We start from the raw sequence: 19,551 nt of genomic DNA on the forward strand, positions 1-19,551 counted from the left end.
AAAGGAGAGAAGAAACTGTGGTCCTTATGAGATGAATTCTAAGACTTGTAGAAGCTTTTATGTAAGCTATCATGGGAAGGCCCAAATCTACAAGAAATATGTTCCTGGGGAAGTCTGCTGATGCTGTGAGGACTGGTGGTGTTTGCCAGGGAAAGACAACTCTGGGAAGCATGGTAATCTAAGAGAGTATGGTGTTCAGGGCCTACAGGAGTACTGTGGAATTGAGGACCTCTCAAGTGGCTGCAGGATCAAATGGAAGGGAGAGAGTACTTATGGGAGCTCAGCAGGTCGCTGTTGACAGTGCTGTTTTACCAGGACTTGCTACCTTTGCCTCGACTCCTGTGATCACCCTCAAAGAATTCATCCAAGTAGAATCAGTGGTTCTCAAACTGTGATCTCCAGATCAGAGGCATCAGCCTCACCTGGGAACTTGTTAGAAATGCAAATTCTTAGATCCCATCCCAGACATAGTGACTCAGAAAGTCTGGAAGTAGGGCCCAGAAATCTGCATTTTAACAAGCCTTCCAAGAGATTCTGATGTTCCTTCAAGTTGAGAACCCTGCAATGGATCAATCTACCCAAGTACAACAAGTAATTAGAATGAATTGGAGTACTTCTTACATATAGTTAAGTAATACACATAAAATAGGTACAGAATTCAGCTTTGCTTTTGTAAGTGAAATTGTCTTGGCATTATTCTCTGAAGCATACTTCTGATGAGAATAGAGTGAAAATTTCCTGAACATTTTCTAAGTATACATTCTTTTTTCACTTCAAATCATCTTCTGACCTTGACCAGGTGGAACATGTCTACTCTGTCTTCTTGAGCAGCTTATCTGTCTCTTGCCCATTTCTACTACTGGCTCAATCTGATTTATTGACTGTACCTTCCTGCCTACCTTGGAGGTAGGTCCAGGTGCCTGGCTTCTATGTAAATAAAATGTACTTTTTCTTTTAAAATCCTAGCTGACCCCTGCTTTGTACAAGTTTTCTAGAGCTTACTTCTGCCTCCTGAGTTTTCTAGAGCTCTGTGGTTCTTTGGCATTCAAGGACCTATGATCAATTCTTGATATGCAGAAAGACATATTTTTTATATTCCAATAATTAGTAACAATTAAATAATAGTAATTTAATATGCACACATAAAATCTGAGTTTAAAAGAATTGATGTCCAAGGATAAATGAGAGAAGATAACTCATCACTATGATTTGATGTCTCTGGCATCACCATGATTTCCCATCTTCTCCCTCTGTTAGTTATGGTAGGAGAGTCCTTCAGGAACTAGGAGATTATGGAGGGGGAGAGAGAGAGCAAACAAGAGGAAACTAATTGAGGGGAACAACTAATCTTCCATCACCATTTTAAAAAACCCAGATCTAGAATTTACTAGATGGAAGCTTTGGTTAGTGCAGTGTTTTGTGATATAGCTTTAGGTAAAAATATATTGATTTGATAATTCCACAGTTTCATAATAATGTTGTTTCTACTTTACCTTGAGTGCATTTTTCCTAATTGTATCCTTTAATGGCAACTTTCACCTTTATTTTTGTAATGCTCACCAAATGCTTCTTCACTTGGTTTAATGTTAACTCAGGAGGCTTAGTTTCATTTGCCACTAAATCTCTTTGGGTATCCAATTAGTTTTATAGATCATCTAAGAAAACCTGTTTAGGTAACATGAGGTTATCCATAAATTTCCAACACAACCTTCTTCAAACATAACTCTCAGACCCTCATTCTGAAATGTTTCCAGATATGACATATTTAGCTTAAATATTGGGTACACCCCTTAGCCTTACACATATGGCTATTTAAAATAGTGCCTTAAACTCTGAGAAAGTAAACCAAAGAGGGTTGTATTTACATCTTTATATTTTAAAATGTATATCTTTATTTCTATCATGCCTTTTTGAAAAAAAGAAATTGAGGAGGCTTCCAGCAAAATAAATGCATGCCAAAACTTAATAAAGAAAAAAGGAAAATGAGACACTATAAAGGAATTGTAGGAATTTACGTTGAAATACAAATTTGAGTCCCAGCTCTAGGCAGGTAGCATAAACTGTTGTTCTGCTACTAGTCCAGGTATGCACTAAAATTTAATGGAAAGCTAACATGGAAATAAACAAAGAAAATCAATATATAAAACCTGTCTATTACTAAATTCCCACACTGAGTTTTATTTTAATATAAATTTAACTTATGTATCTTAACTAATATTTTGGTCTATTGCATTCTTTCAAATTGAGAAAAAAATAATCAAGGGAAAATTAGAAATGAATTTCAAAACTTCCTTTTATTCCCTAAAAATGGCACGCAGTAAGACTGCAATATAAAGTACACCAGGTGAAGCAGATTCTGAGTAAAGGATGAACTAATTGAAGGAGACACGAGAGCATTCTGCAGTTCACAGCTATCAATGCAGGTGGCATGCCACAATGAGCTACATAAAGTGTCCTTTGCAGGCGGGTATATTGATTTCTCTGTGTCGATGATACTTCAGTTCATGAGCAATTGGTGCATCTGTTTCATGACAATTTCTTTGCTGTATGTACTGTTACTTGTTCTTAAGTAAACTTGCATTTGTATTGGAAGGGAAGGTCTCACAGTTTAGTCTATTTTCATTGTACTTGCTACTGCCAAAAAGAGGGGATGTTAAGGGTCTGTAAAATAATTTTCTCCTTTCTTTCTTCTTATTCTGTGTTTATAAATTAAGTCTGGGACTAGTATTTGGGAGCTGGAAAATGGATTTCCCAAAGCATGGGGTGATGTTAATGGATAAAGTGAAAGGATAAGCTGCCCTGATCTACTGATTTCACACAAGCCACTTTGTTTTTTCATTCCATATCAACCAAAGGTCATGTGTCACCCTCACAGCTCACAGGAACTTTTGAAATATGAATGGTATAAAAATTACTTCATAAACCATATAAGTATTTAGAAAACATGCAGCGATTCCAAGATTTGTGTCATACTCAATTACTTAGTTCTATTACTTAATGGGCTCTAAAATCAGCTTTAGAAGACAATTACTCAAATAGCCGAATGTTAATTGAATAACACATGCTAAAAAATTTAAAAGTCAGCAAACTGCACAGCACAGTTTTTATATATAATTAATGAAAAGAATGTAAAAATTGTGGAAATAAATAATATTGCAAATTTATCCAAATAATAATAGCATTTCAGAATGGGAAGGACCCTTAGCCATGATCATCTTCTCAGTTCAGCATCTTCTCCTCAGGACTCCTAGCATGGAGAATTTCATTTGAATTCTATCAGGAATTAAGAGGAAATTCACTAGTATCCAAGAGCCATGCTTTCCACTTTAGAACACCTCCAAATGTTAAAAACTGATTTCTGTATGTTGATCTCTGTTTTACCTTTTTTTTTCTTCAAGTAATTTTATTGGGATTATAATGGTTTATAACATTGTGTAACTTCAGGTGTACATTATTGTTTATCAGTTCCTGAATACACTTCATTGTGCTCATCCCTAGTAGTCTAATTTTTATCCATGACCATACACATGGGCCCCTTTCTCCCTTTTGCCAACCCCCCAAGCCCCTTCCCCTCTGGTAACCACGAATCTGTTGTCTTTATCCATGTATTTGTTATCTTCCACATATGAGTGAAATCATGCAGTATTTGTCTTTCTGTCTCTGGCTTATTTCGCTTAACATCGCACCCTCCAGGTCCATCCATGTTGTTGCAAATGGGACAATTTAGTCCTTTTTTATGGCTGAGTAGTATTCCATTGTGTATATATAGATATATATACATATATCTATATATATGTATATATATATAGATATATATATATCACATCTTCTTTATCCATTCCTCTGTAGAAGGGCACTTGGATTGTTTCCATATCCTGGCTATTGTGAATTGTGCTGCAATGAACATAGGAGTGCATAAATCTCTTTGGATCATTGATTTCAAGTTCTTTGGATAAATATCCAGTAGTGGGATAGCTGGATCGTATGGTGTTTCTATCTTTAACTTTTTGAGAAATCTCCATAATAAAACCACACATCTAGGAACAGTTAATCTTTAACAAAGGAGCCAGGAGCATACAATGGAGAAAGGAAAGTCTCTTCAATAAAGGGTGTTGGGAAAACTGGACAGCCACATGCAAAAGAATGAAAGTAGACCATTATCTTGCACCATACACAAAAATTAAGTCAAAATGGATTAAAGGTTTGAATGTAAGACCTGAAACCATAAAACTCCTAGAAGAAAATATAGTCAGTACACTCTTTGACATTGGTCTTAGCAACATCTTTTCGAATACCGTGTCTACTTGGGCAAGGGAAACAAAAGAAAAATTTAAAAAATGGGACTACATCAGACTAAAAAGCTTCTGCAAAGCAAAGGAAACCATGAAGAAAATGGAAGGACAGCCCACCAAGTGGGAGAAAATATTTGCAAGTCATTTATCAGACAAGGAGTTGATCTCCCAAATATATAAAGAACACGTGCAACTCAGCAACAACAACAACAAACAACCTGATCAAAAAATGGGCAGAGGAAATGAACAGACATTTTTCCAAGGAAGGTGTACAGATGGCCAAAAGACACATGAAAAGATGCTCAACGTCACTAATTATTAGGGAAATGCAAATAAAAACTACAATGAGATATCACCTTACACTGGTCAGAGTGGCTATAATTACCAAGACAAACAACAACAAACGTTGGAGAGGATGTGGAGAAAAGGGAATGCTCATACACTGCTGGTGGGAATGCAAACTGATGTTTTACCTTTTGAAGCAAGACTACTTTTTCTCTTGGCAGTTTTTCAAATATTTTAAGGTAGCTCGTAAGTGCCTCTACTAGGTGTTCATTCTACATCTGACTTTTATTTCTTTCTCTTTGAACTTCTTGGGAACTTCTTGGGATTATTTGGATTATAATTTTCTACTTATACGTTTATGGGCTCTTGATCCTTTGCAGATATGATTGTAATCCTTCTTTATCAATACAAATGAGAAAATACATGCAAAAGCAAATTAAACTATAGTGTTTTATAGAATGTGACCTAGGCTTATTCTGTGTTCTTCCTTGTTTTAACAGGTTTTAAAAACAGATCTAGAAAAGAAAAAGCAAACCATGGACAAACTCTGCTCACTCAACCAAGATCTTCTTTCAACACTGAAAAATACATCAGTAGCCCAAAAGATGGAAGCATGGCTCGACAGCTTTGCCCAGCGCTGGGATAATTTAGTCCAAAAACTTGAAAAGAGTTCAGCACAGGTTAGTGACACTAATTATCCCACAATAAATTATCCTTGAGAGTGTTGAAATTTGCATTAAGAGAGCAATACTATAACCCTACAAAGGTTGTCACTGGATTAGTCCTTGCTAAGTATTCAATTGAATAAAAACATGGTTATCTTGGTTGTCTTGATATTAGATAATGTGGGAGAGGTGGAGGATTGAGTGCTGATTGACTGAACTAGTTACTGCCTTAGAGTGTAATCCCTTCCAGTTCAATGGGAATGGGGGTCTGAGTGGCTTAGAGCAGTTGGAGAAAATGCTAGGGAAATGTGTCATCACAATCTAACCCCAAATCATACCTTCCTAGAACCATGAGGGCCATTAGTTGACTCCTACATTTTACATATGAGAAAAATGGAACTTAGGGAGGAAATGTCCAATGAAAGTTAGAAATAGGAGCAGAGCTAAGGCCCAGGTCCTATGATTTTACTAAAGACCTCTTTCTATTAGTGTAAGTGAGGATCTAATCATTACACTTTCTGCCACAGACTGTTGATTCATAAAATCACAAATGTGGCTCAGTTACACTAACACTATAGGCTGTAGATTAGGAAAATATCTAACCTACGCTTGTAGTGTCATAATGAGGTTTTATGTTAAGAATTTTAAAAGTTTTGGTAATTTAAAGAAAATGGGTTTGTGTGTGTGTGTGTGTGTGTGTGTGTGTGTGTGTGTTTTATTTTTGGTGAGGAAGATTGGCCCTGAGCTAACATTGGTTGCCCATCTTCACCTTTTTGCTTGAGGAAGATTGTCCCTGAGCTAAGATCTGTGCCAGTCTTTCTCTATTTTGTATGTAGGATGCTGCCATAGTATGGCTTGATAATGGTGTATAGGTTTGTGCCTGGGATTCGAATTTGCGAACCCCAGGCCACCAAAGCAGAGCACACAAACTTGACTGCTATACCATTGGGCCAGCCCCAAGAAAATGGGAGTATTTTTAAAGTAGAAGCTTTTATTATCTGATATTGTTAGATGGTAGAATCGTGGATAATCATTCAAAATATTAACATTATGTATAATAGTATTTAACATATTCTGCCATACCATTTTGCATTGTAGAGACTAACTTTCACTAATTGGTCACAATTCATAGCTCAGTGCACCATGCACACATCTCTGTTAAAGCAGTGACCACACTCAATAGCTTTAGATGTGTATTTCCTCTGTTGTGAGATAGTGCAAGGAATTTTTTTTCTTGAGACTTGACATCTGTTAAGTAGCTCTTAGGAAATGTTTGTTGAAAGATGAAGAAATAAAGTTTGGAGTATTATTTCCAGAAGTATTGTTTAGATTTAAGCAAATATGACCAGCCAACATACATGATTTTCCATCACAGTTCAATCTTCCTTTTAACATCAAATTCATATTTAAATTGAAAATTTGAAGGAGTATAAATTGCAGTCATTTCCCATGCAATCATTGGGCAATAATAAAAATTTCACTTTTTATTGAATATATATTTTAGCAGTTACTTGATCTACTAGTGATTTTACTACAGATCATGATTCCTCTTATTATATGTGATCTGGCCATGGCGACTTTGCGATACTGTTGGCGTCTATGTGATAAATACCTAAGGCGTTAGAAAATTTGATACTTTTTAAACCAACGATGATATCATTCCAACATATACCCATTAATTCCGTAGACGCTGCTGGGAAATGATTAGCTACCATGTTGAGAAGGGTTGGCATTACTTTATAAAGAAAGTTGTTTTGAAATGCATCCCTTTAAAGTAATATATTTGTGGAGTTGTAACTTAACAGTAGGTCATATTCTCCTTCACTTGCATCATAAGTAGTGGTTTCCAAACTTGAGTCTGTGTAATCATCCCCTGGGAAACCGACTAAAATGCATAGTCCTAGACTCTGTGCTCTGAAAATCTCATTCAGTAGGCCAGTAATCTGCATGCGGTCTTTGATACAGTCTGCTGAGCATACTTTTAGAAAACATTGAATAAGCAAGAGAATGACATATGTGCTGATTCCCACATTCTGATTGTCCACAATGCTGCCTGAAATGGGCAGAATGGAGACCTTCCTAGCAACGCAGTGTTTAAATATGCTCATTCTCTTGGAATGAGACTACTTTCTGAAGAAAGTTGTGCATCTCATCAAAATGTGATTTGATTATGCTAGTTGGTAAGAAAAAACTTAGAAGCCTTATTTTTAATAGCCTAAAAGTTATGAGACCCCTACCTAGGACAACTTACTTAACCTCTTATTTTGGAACTTTTCTAAATCTGTAGGACCATACTAGCTTTGGTTCATATAGTTCTTTATAAAATGATGTCCAACATACATTACAACATATATCTGCTCTAGTTGCTCACTGGGATGTGATGAGGATAAAATAAAGTCATAAACCTGAAAGCATTTTGAGAAAAAAAAAGATGCTCGTGAGATGCAAGGCATATTGTTTAGTGAATCTGGATTGCTTGTCGTGGTTCACTATGACGTCTTTTTGTTTTCATTTTCCAACAGTTATGCAGTCCTATACCAGATGAGAAACAGATAAATGGAGTTATATTAGGCAAGTTGCTTCCTATAACACTAAGCTTGAGCCTTTATTAAGCTCATGGCTCAGTTTTTGCTCACTGATTTTTCCCAGAATTTCACTACCATATGCCCAATCCAAGTCATTGCTGGGAGGTTTGGGGCTTTTAGGAAGATAGCTTCTTAGGAAGCTACCCAGGGAAAGAGAAATTAAAAGGAGATAGAGAGAGTGAATAAAGAAATAGTATCTTACAACTAAAAAAAGCCATTGATTTTCTTTCTTGAATGTCAGATTGAACTTGATCAAAATTACATAAGAATTCCAAGAATGTTGAGGGTAAGATTATGACTTTAAAGAACAAAACTCACTTGTATGCATATTTCCCAGCATGTTTGTGGAAAAAAAAATCAGTCCCATTACTGACATGATATACACAGTCTTTGGAAAATCCTTTTAAATGATTGGTATAAAGAATGAGCAAAGTTCTGGTAATGGTTAAAATCCAGTAGGATATAGGAATTGTGACTGAGATGACAAGGCATCTGATTGTGCTCATAGAAAGAACACTGTGTGCCCGAAAATTTGACTGCTATTCAGGTCAAAGCTTTGAGGGATTTTGACCTTATGAAACAGTAGCGTGGCAAAAGATCAAAACATGAAAAAAAATCAACTGTGAAGGCTGCTCTCTTACATTTCAAAGTCAAGTTTAGCTTGAATAATACCTGGACACAAGCTGAGGATGCTTAAATTGATGAGAAAGCAGCCTAAGAAAATAGAAATACCTTCTGTTTCCAAAAGTTAGAAAGAATAATAACCCTTGCTATGTGGATGCTCAAAAGGACAAAAGAGAGCAAATGAATATACCCTGGGCTGACTTATTTAAATACTTAAATGACCCTCTGTTTCCTCCAAATTTTTTATAAATATGCTTCTTGAAATTTACAGTTATTTTTTTCTAATTGCCATGACCCTGATGAAATATTTTTATCTTGATTAGAATTAGGAAATATGATAGTCAAAAATTCATTATAGTTATACTTTAAACTTAAATGTAATTTAAAAGATTTGAAACATTTCCCCCCATTTAACTGAAATCGTATATACTGTAGAAAGGGTATATTATTCATGTGCTTTATAACTTATTATGGTAATTTTTATTAAACTTGGCATCAGGTGTTTAGATATAAGAATATATCTAGATAAGTCCAAAAGTTCTGTGGTTTTGTGATTTTTTTTAACAGAGTAAAATATCTTCTTTGTCAGGAATAAGGAACATTCTATGACTCATATAAGTTCATAGTTCTGATTCCTATTTTGTGAATGTTTTGCTATATTCCTAATGACCATTTTCATAATGTTCTGAGCTATAGCACAAATATATCAAAGATAAATTTAATATATTCAGAATTCCCCTCTCCTTGAACATGAGAATACATGTTTAAGCTATGTATGTCTGTGTCTATATTCATGGATGCCCAAATAGAAAAACTGATCATTATTTATGGATATGTTTATTCTATATCATTTATGTCCTGCTGAGAGTTTTAAAACTCTTGCCATACATGAGTAATGTAAACTATGGTTGAAGATAATATGTTTTCATAATACACAAAATGAGATAGAGAGATGCAAAAGTACTAAGATGAAAATGTCTTTACGTGCCTTTCTTTTCTGAGTTCATTCTCATTTTTTAGAGATCCTATTTTTACTCTCCATAAAATGTTTTATATGCACATTCTAACTGTACCCATTCTCAAAGCATTATTTAGTAGACCTATTGATACATGAAATGTAGTTAAATTGGTTTGCCTCTCTTCTTTTTGCCAATGATTTTAATTAAAAATACTCTAAGGCCTTTCAGTTGACAACCCTTTTCATTGGTTCCTGAACGCTCTCCAAGCCTGATTAGGCTGCTGCCAATTAAAAAAAAAAATGAAATGGCTAGAATTAAAATAAAATTCCCTCACTTATTTTAGGTTTCTATCTTATTTAAATTCATGGACTAAGCATCTTGAATTTTAGAGCATTTTTTGGTTAATTGCTTAGGTTAAAGGTTTTATTAGAAAATTGTTAAGTTATAGCTCAAATAACTTTGGAAAGTAACTATCATTTTGCTACCTCCAACTAAAGCAGTTGTTTGAGAATGGGCTTTGTATAATAGTACAATTGGTTTTAAGTTGTAAATTCATTGTCTACAACAACATAAAATGTTGTGGGCATTGAAAATTTAAGAGACTAGAGCTGAGTTAACTGTTGGAATCTCTCATTCCTTATTTATAAAACGAAAGGTTTGGGCTAGGAAGATCTCTATAGTGTCCTTCCAGTTCTTATGTCTGTGATGTTTCTCTTTGCTTGAAATTTTGTATAAAGCACTGGAGTAATTAGTGAAGAGATTCCAATAGTCCCCACTATATTAATCTCAGAGTCAGCTGGAAGACGATAATGAAAATAAAATTCTCTTCCTATTCAACAAAGACTGACTTCCGAAATGATTACGTTTCACTCATTATGAGTATGTAATTAAAATGCCATGAAGATAAAATACTCAGCATCTATATGACAATCTATTATCGACTGACAATAAATGAAATAACATACAGAAAAATACAAGTTCTTTTCCTGAATGTTTACTTGATAATTTGCAGCCCTAGTTAAAGAATGTGTTTCATTACTTCATGTCAGATGGTATGTAGAGGAAGGTCAGGTAGATCAGAAACAATAAATTTCATTGCTTCTTGAATTTTTGCAGATGCAGTTAATTTACACAGTTGCTCAAATTCTGTGTTTAATATGTATTCTGAAGCCAACATGCATCCCTTCTTTTTGACAATTTTTACAGACGATAATTTGAAGTGAAGAATAAAATACATAAAATTTAACAGAGAGCTTGACAGAATAGACTTTCTTAACTATCATACAATATTTTATTTGAAATAGGAGAATGACTTATTTTATGCTATCTTTTGAGTATTGATTTTAATTGTACCCATGACTCCAATGTCAGTATCTATTCAAGAAGTTATAAATATTCATTGCAACATTATTTACAATAGCCAAGATATGGAGAGAACCTAAATGTCCATCGATGGGTGAATGGATAAAGAAACTGTGGTGTATATATACAGTGGAGTATGATTCAGCCTTAAAAAAAGATTGAAATCTTGCCATTTACAACAATATGGATGGACCCCGAGGGCATTATGCTAAGTAAAATGTCAGAGAAAGACAAATACCATATGATCTCGCTTATACGTGGAATCTAAAAAAATATATTTAAAAAAAACCCAAGCTCATAGATACAGAGAACAGATTGGTGGTTACCAGAGGTGAGGGGTGGGGAATTGGAGAAATGGGTGAACTGTTTTTGTTTTTAGTTTAAATAAATTGAATAAAAAGTTCTCTATTTGACATTAAAAAAGAGGTATTGCCTATCATCAGTGTCAAAACAGAATATTAAATTTTAATATTAAGATTTAGTTACCAGGCCACTTTCATGAACTTTTAGCACTCTATGTATGCTAGACTTAGGGGCAGTAATTCCTCTTCACTCATTCATGAGATAGAGCATTTTATATCCATTTGATTAATAACCCAGCTTCCTTTGTGAGCAGTGATATTTTACCCCAGATTTCTCATAAAGGCTAGCATATACCTCCTTTCTGTTGCTTAGGGTTGTAAATACTTATACCATCAGATAGTTTGCCTTGTGCTACCATGCCTGTGGAGATGGTTTTAAGCCTGGCTACCAATTATCAGCTAAAGCTGTTGCTATGATTTTGCAGTATATTTTAAACTGTAGAAGTGCAATCCCTTCATACCCGTTAAAAATCAATGATCACTCTAAATGTGTGTATATACAAACAACACAATGAAAAATTTTGATTCACGGTTGTCAACATGATTATATTTTTTTTAAAAGTCAATTGTATTTCATTTGATTTTGCACAGATTTAATTATGGTTTATCAAGCACTAAAGGGCATGAAAAATTATGTTATTTGCAATTGTGTATATTTTCAATCTTCTTCTGACTTTATATATGTATGTGTGTGTATACAACCTCACACTCACCCAATTACATTACTTAAAGGAAAATTACCATTCAGAAATCTGAACAGGCATAGAAGCAAGTGAGCATAGCTGCTAAAAGTTGGCTGCAAGAACAATCAGACTTGGATTTATATCTCTGTTCTGCTACTTACAAGTTGTATCTGCCTGAAAATTTTACCTCTCTTATGTAAGATGGAATAATATTAGTGCTTACTCTCAGGGCTATTGTGAGATAATTACAGCTACCACTTGTTAAGCCTTTACTGTAGGTTCTGTTCTAAATATTTTAAATAAGATAATGAATGCGAAGCACTTAGCATAATGCCTGGAACATTTGAAGAGCTCCATAATTGGTAGCTATTATTACAATCATTAGTATTTTAATAATAACAAAAATGATAAGAAAAATTAGGTAACTAATTCTTTATAACTTGAATCACTTTTAGTAAGTTTCTTTAAATGGTCAAATAGTAGACTATCTCACAAGGCAAGAAGTAGAAATCTCTAACCCAGAAGCACTTACAAAGAAAATAATATTTAAATAATTAAATAGAAATTAAAAGATGCAGTTAAGACTATAGGCCAAAATAAAAGAAAAATAAGTTAATATCAAATGTAAGAACAGGTGGTAAATACAACTAGTTGCCCCTGAGAAACTGGAGACGGTGGAAAAGAAAAGTTTCCTTTCATTGTATGCCCTTTTAATATGCTTAATATACATGTATTTCCTTTTAAAAATGTGCATTTTTAAACAAATAGAAGAGAAGATGGTAAGAAAAATTTCATTGTTTTAGAGTAGTTTGATTTTTCCAGACCTACCAAAATTATGCAACTTTATTGCAAGAAGATGTACACCCTAGAACAATCAAGAGACTGGACAAATGCTCTTTCAGTTTTTCTCACAATGGGAAAATGTAAATTTGGGAAATCAACATATGTAACCTTATGAGTAAGAAGATTCATGATAGGAAAATTCCTGAATTTTCTCTGAACATTTAAAAAAGATAGTAATTATTACTAATATGTATTGAGAGAATGCGTGTTGTGTTCAGACATTACATAATTTAATTCTTGTAACCAGGACCAGCTACATAATTTGTGGGGGCCAGTGAAAAATGAAAATGTAGGGCTTCTTATTCAAAAGTTAAGAATTTCAAGAGGGTGACAGCAGAGCACGAAACCAAGCGTGAGGTCCTTCTGAGTGAGGGGACCTGGGTAACTATATAAATTGCACACCCATGAAGCCAGCCCTGTTTGCATCACCCTTGTGAGAGATGTATTATTATTCCTATTTTAATATGAAGAAAAGAAATAAAAGCTCTGAGGGAGTAACCAACCTGCCCCAAATGTTACAGTATATGAATTATTGACCTGACATTTGAGAATTGAGGAGTCTCATTCGCAGATCTTCACTTGTAATCACCTTAAGAGGAACTAGCTTCAAAACCTAAAGACAAATAATTCTAAACTAACTCTTTTCTATTTTTACTAGCTAATTAACTGACAGATCAAGGGAATAGTATTTAAAAGCAAGTATATTTTATTTTCCTGAGGACATTTGAAGTCATTTGAAATATACTCATAATCTAAATGAAGAAAGGTGACTGGATAAGAGTTTAGTTAGGTAGACTCAAAGTTTGTTGAATATAGCTCAACCCATATTATATTCTAATTTTGACCCTGCCCTGTTCAACATTTTAGTGAAGGCATTAAGTCATTCTTATCAGATTTTTAGTTGTCCTAATTTTAATATATTTAGATGACATAATTCCATAATTCCAAACATAACATAGGAATGATAGACTTAATTTGGAAAGAAAAGTTTTGAAATTTTTCTCTGCTTACAAAAGTGACATTTTACAGAAAAAGTTTTATTGTAGAAAGTTGGAAAATAGAATCCAGTAATATGTAGCCCACAATAGGAATTATCTATGCTTTCTCTGCCAAAAAATAACTATCAATGTTTATATCTTGCATTGTAATGATAATGTAAACATTTTCCAATGACATTAAAAATATTTGAAACGTACAATACTCTATCATATGCATGTACTATAATTTATTTAAACTATCACTTACTGATATTTGGTTATTTCCATTATTTTACTGTTGTAAATGATCCCATGAACAGGGATAAATTTTATGTGCAGCCTATAGCCTCAAAATAAACTTAAGTGTGGGGCTGGCCCGGTAGCATAGAGGTTAGGTTCACATGCTCTGCTCTGGCAGCCAGGAATTCATGGGTTTAGATCCTGGGTGTGGACCTACACACTGCGCATCAAGTCATGCTGTGGCAGCGTCCCACATGCAGAATGGAGGAAGACTGGTACAGATGTTAGCTCAGAGACAGTCTTCCTCAAGCAAAAAGAAGAAGATTGGCAACAGATGTTATCTCAGGACCAATCTTCCTCACCGAAATAAATAAACTTGTGTTAAGATACTCGCTGAGGGAAATTTGCTTTTGTAACATTTGAAAAGAAACTTCCTTGATTGCTATATGTTCAGTGCACATAATTATTTTGCATACTTACATTTTTCACCTGGCCCTTGCCTTCTCTCACAATTGTTTGTGTGGTTGTCACTTTCACTAGTATACTGTAAGATCCCTAAAAATGGAGATTCCATTTTATTTCTGAATGTCCTGTAGTGATACATATTGAATACGTCTTGGAATTTAATTGAAACATTGTGATTCAGCTGCTGAGTAACTTAAACAATTTTAGATTGCTTTAATTGAATATGGTGTCCAAAGCCAGGAAACCTGGGTTTTGGAGTACCAATCAGATTAAATTTCATCCTAGCAAATACCTGGTATTGTAGAGCTTGGAAATAAGATTTATCAGAGTCATGATAATCAAGCTTCAGATCTTTAAGACTGTCAGGTAGAAACAAAACTTGTTCTGTGTTGGTCCAGGGTTCAAAACAAATTTTAAATGAATGAAGTCATAATAAGGTAGGCTTCTACTAGGTGTAAAGATCTTTGCCAATGGAAAATTTTGCTGCCATACTCAGGAAGGAGTTTTCTGCTTCTGGGAGTAGTGAATCCCATAATAAATAGGAGGTGATACTAAATGACCTCCATAATCCTTTCTGTCTTTATTTTTAATGATTCTAACACATAATTAAGTATTTACAGTCAATAACTAAAAACCATGGGGAAATTTAGTACACGACCAATTGTTTTTTATGCCAATTATATGGAGGAGGTATTGAAAGTAATTATTAATTTGTTGTATATAACAAATTATACCCTATATTTACAGTTCACTGCACAGTTGTTTTCTTATTTCTCCATCCCCAAGGAAATGAAGTAGTATTTTCAATTACCGTACAGTAATGATATTTAGTATAGAACAATGTCTTACTATTATTTTATTACTATGTCTTACTATTATTTTATTATATATTATTTTATTATATATATATTTTATTATAAATGTCTTACTATTATTTTATTAAGAATGATTTTTTTCTTTCTTTACTCTACCCTCCGTGGGCACATCTATCCAATTTCATAAAGGCATCAATGAGAAAATGTTATAAAATTACAGAAATTAATTTCACAGCCAAATATTCAGTAGCACAAATATTCCGTAACATTAGCTGTAACTGCAAAAAATAGCTTTGTATTTTCAGAACCTCTGCATTCTGGTGTCTGCACATATAAAATTAGAAATTTTCCATCTGAACAATATTCTCTTCAATCCATCATTGTATGCAAAAAAGTTTGCTCATGGTTAAAAAATACTATTCTGAAGAAATTAAATGCTCCTGGAATCCTACTTAAAAAATTACATTTTCTTTTTCATTAAAGGTAAACAATTTGATCAAGTAATGGTCACTTGCTGTTGAACGCAATTAGGTTTGAGGTTATATTTTAAGCATTTTAAAAATCTATGTTACTTTCTGCTTTCATTTCAGCATAACTTGTCAATGACTGTATAATTATTGTTTGAAACTCAATGATTGGTTCTGAATAATGAATCTGAAAATCTTAGAGAACATAAAACCTGTGCTTTACACGTGTAGAAACTCAGTATCTCTTAATGTCCCTTTTTTTTTTAACTGTTTACACTCCAAAAATGGAAGTCCTTAAGGCCTTGTCATATGTACGGATGTGGCTTGCACAAAGGGTAGCACTTTTAAAATGTATTTGCCAAAAGCAATTTTTACACCAGACATCATGACAAAGGATTTCATTACTTCACTGTCAATTGCCTATTTGGAAGCTGAAATGAGAAGATCCTGAGGCTTCCTTGATATCCTCCCATTGAAGGAATCAGTCACCATGTGTGAGGCAGGGAGGTTGCCCCAAATAGTTTCTGTATCTCTTGGCAAGTTCAGGAAAATCAGTAAAACTAACCTTGGCTCTAGCTAGATCCCTGGCTCTGTGGATATTAAGTGCCTATAAGTGGATTCAATGCAGATCTGTTTTGGTCTCCTTGGAAATAGATCTTCCAAATAATGTGGATTACTAGAATGGTAATGACTAGCATCCCAAGAAGTGACTTTTCAGTCCTAATAACAGGAGGACTGTGACAGAATTGATGGTTAAGGAAGGAAAGAGGGTGTCACCATCAAACGACCTGTCTGTCTGGTGATGCCCGTGTACTGAGGTGATGGTCTCTCATGATGTGGATCACAAACCATGTTATTCCAAAGAGTGATGATCTATGCCCCCAATAATTTTTTCAAGTCTGAACAGAAAGTTAGTGTGTTTTTAAACCAAGAAGACTAATGATAACTTTGGAAACTCAAATAGTTTAACATATTCACTAATTTAAATCAAACAGGAGTACTGTGCTTTTTAGCATTTGAATAACATTCAGCTTCAGTGTATTTATGGACTAATAGGCATTTTTAGTTAACCTTTTATTGTAATTGTAAAAGACATTCCACTTATTTGATTAAAAACTCATTTATTATAAAGTTCAAATAATTGTTTTTAAAAGTATATAGGCTATAAATAATCACTGTATATGATAACCCAAGACACATTCAACTAACTATTTAATAAACATTTACAATGTGCCAGGCAATGGAATGGTGCTGGAATACCTTAGTAAAATTTATGTTAATGTTGTAAATGTTTAATTAGCATGTTTAATTAAATACCAAAAGATGCTCTAAGTTTTTCTCTTTTGACCCCTTTGTTTCCTATAGCTTGACCAATAAATTGAAGAGGCACTAAGTTTACTTCTTGTTTTGAGATTACTATCCTTCGTGATTTCAGTCAACATAACTTAAGTCAGATAAAACAATTTGATTTGGTTTCAATATGGTGCTATTTTGATCTGAAGGTCAATTTACCAACAAGCAGAAACAGTTTCTCATTATATCCTTCACCACGGCAAGCAGTCTTGACTGAAGTCTTTCAAGCAATGTGTGACCTTTGTTTCAATACTTCTCACAGATTTCACAGGCTGTCACCACCACTCAGCCATCACTAACGCAGACAACTGTAATGGAAACGGTAACTATGGTGACCACAAGGGAACAAATCCTGGTAAAGCATGCCCAAGAGGAACTTCCACCACCACCTCCACAAAAGAAGAGGCAGATTATTGTGGATTCCGAAATTAGGAAAAGGTGAGAGAATCTTACTTGTGGCTTTATCCTTAAGCAAAGAGTAATTGTTAAGCAGGAAAATTCATTCACAGTTGTTTTAATGGCAGTGTTTTTACTCAATATTTCCAGAAGCCTCAGGTACGGGTAATGTCAGTTAAGTTAGTGAGGAAAATTATGAACTAAGTTTTAAAATTTTCCCAAGGAATCACTATCCCAAGAAAAACTGAATGCTTAATGGTAATACCATTTCCAGATTAAAAGAAGAAACCACAATTGATGAACTGCCGTGGATGCATTTTAATCCTGAAAGTTTCTTTTTTTCTTATAAAGAGCCTGCTTTTTCAGTGCCTTCTTTCACATTAAATTTCTTTTTTCCAGTAATGGAAAGTACAATTTCATGAAGAAGAAGTACACCTATAATAGACGAGATCCATTCTGCTAGATTACGAGAACATAATGTCTCAATCTGTGCATCCTAAATCAGGAGTAATTACAGAACAGATTTCCTGTTCTTTGATATTTATAAAGCCTTATCTTGAAGGTGTTAGAATTTTTAACTGATCTTTTTGTGGATATTCTCAACTAGACATTGTAGATAAGTTAGGTATTATGTAAATCAGTGGATATATTAAAATGATGGGAATACAATTTCATAGATGCAAAGCTAGCATAAAAACCATGAAAAATGGTACAACTTCCTTTTCATTCCAATTATTATAATTCTAAGATTAAGAAAGAACATTAAAATCTGCCTTATGTTTCTGAGCAGCATATGTTTAGGAACGCATGGAACACTTGACATTAGAATTTGCATATACTAGGGTATGGAAGTATGGGGACAAGAACACATCCCTAAAAATAGTGTTTCAGATGTTCTAGGCAACGGAAAAACACCTTAGAGAGTACATTATTTGGGACTTGCAATACTTCTCTATTTATGACTTATAACCTACCTTCGTAATTCCACAGTATACCACTGGGCCCTGGTGTATCTGCTTGGCTGAGTGAATCCTCTGGTCCAGGGATCAGCAAACTAAACCCTGCAGGCGAAATCCAGCCTGCTGCTAGTTTTTGGATGGCTCACGAGCTGAGAATTGTTTCTGCATTTTTAGGTGGTTAAAAACAATCAAAAGAAGAGTAATATTTCATGACGTGAAAATTATATGAAATTCAAATTTCAGCATACATAAATAAAGTTTTATAGAAATAGAGCCACACTCATTCAATTATGTATCATCTATGATTGCTTTGACATTACAAAGGCAGGGTTGGGTAGTTGTAACAGAGACCGTATGGCCCACAAAGCCTAAAATATTTACTATCTGGCCCTTCATGGCAAAACTTTGCTGACCCTTGTACTAGTCAAATGGTTCTCAGAATCTTTGAATATTAGCATTCTATTAGGGGCAACAACTTCCAAGGACTCTACTCATAATGGTGCTTGTAATTTTAACATTCATTGATGGAGAAAAAACATAATGGCAAAAATAAATCAAGAAAGCTTTTAATGAATTTGCTTTTTATTAATCCTGACAGCATGGGCATTAATTTACTGTCATGTTAATATGTGTCTATAGATAATGCTTAGTGAGCACGTGGATTTACGGATGCTTGCAACAACCCAGGAGCTCTCCAATAGTTTTCCAAGCAAAGCAATATGGAAACCTAGTTGCCTTACCCTAATAATGTGTTCAGGAATCCACTAATATAGAAATTAACAGAGCAAGTTGATTCATGTTAATCTCTGTCTTCAAAAGCTTATTCTTGGCTCCTGTTTGGAGAATGTATTTGGTTAGGAAAAATGTGTTCTGACTACTTTTTGTTCTGAGGAAAGTGTAGCTAGTGGTGAAATATTTTGTCTCCCAAATTCTGTTTGTATCATATGCTCTCCACAGGTTTTCTAAGTGTCTGGAATGAGACGTCCAACTGGAAACATAAAGAATATATTACTTTTAAAAAGCCAGCACGTATTGAGGGTTTTATTATGTGCTCAGCACTAGATTAAATGCTTTATCTGCATAGCTCATTTATTCTTCTCTGTAACCCTACCAAATAGGTATGGCTATTATCACTATAGTACACAGCTACAGAGTACCTGAGCCAAGATTTCAACTGAGGTAGGCTGACTACAGAACCTGGACTGTGTAGTAAAATGTT

General features: G+C 34.3%; 1 protein-coding gene across 9 annotated transcripts in view; it reads left to right on the forward strand.

Annotated features, from left to right (window-relative positions):
- The window catches only part of DMD (dystrophin), a 2,273,580-nt gene that overhangs the window by 912,859 nt on the left and 1,341,170 nt on the right, over positions 1 to 19,551 (forward strand). For all 9 annotated transcript variants that reach the window (XM_046672830.1, XM_046672828.1, XM_046672833.1 and 6 more), the window contains 2 exons: positions 5,078 to 5,257; positions 17,240 to 17,415. In XM_046672830.1, coding sequence (XP_046528786.1) covers positions 5,078 to 5,257; positions 17,240 to 17,415 — 356 coding nt within the window. The remainder of the gene's footprint in view (positions 1 to 5,077; positions 5,258 to 17,239; positions 17,416 to 19,551) is intronic.

Source organism: Equus quagga, chromosome 10 (genome assembly GCF_021613505.1).
Source record: "Equus quagga isolate Etosha38 chromosome 10, UCLA_HA_Equagga_1.0, whole genome shotgun sequence".
NCBI classification, from domain to species: Eukaryota; Metazoa; Chordata; class Mammalia; order Perissodactyla; family Equidae; genus Equus; species Equus quagga.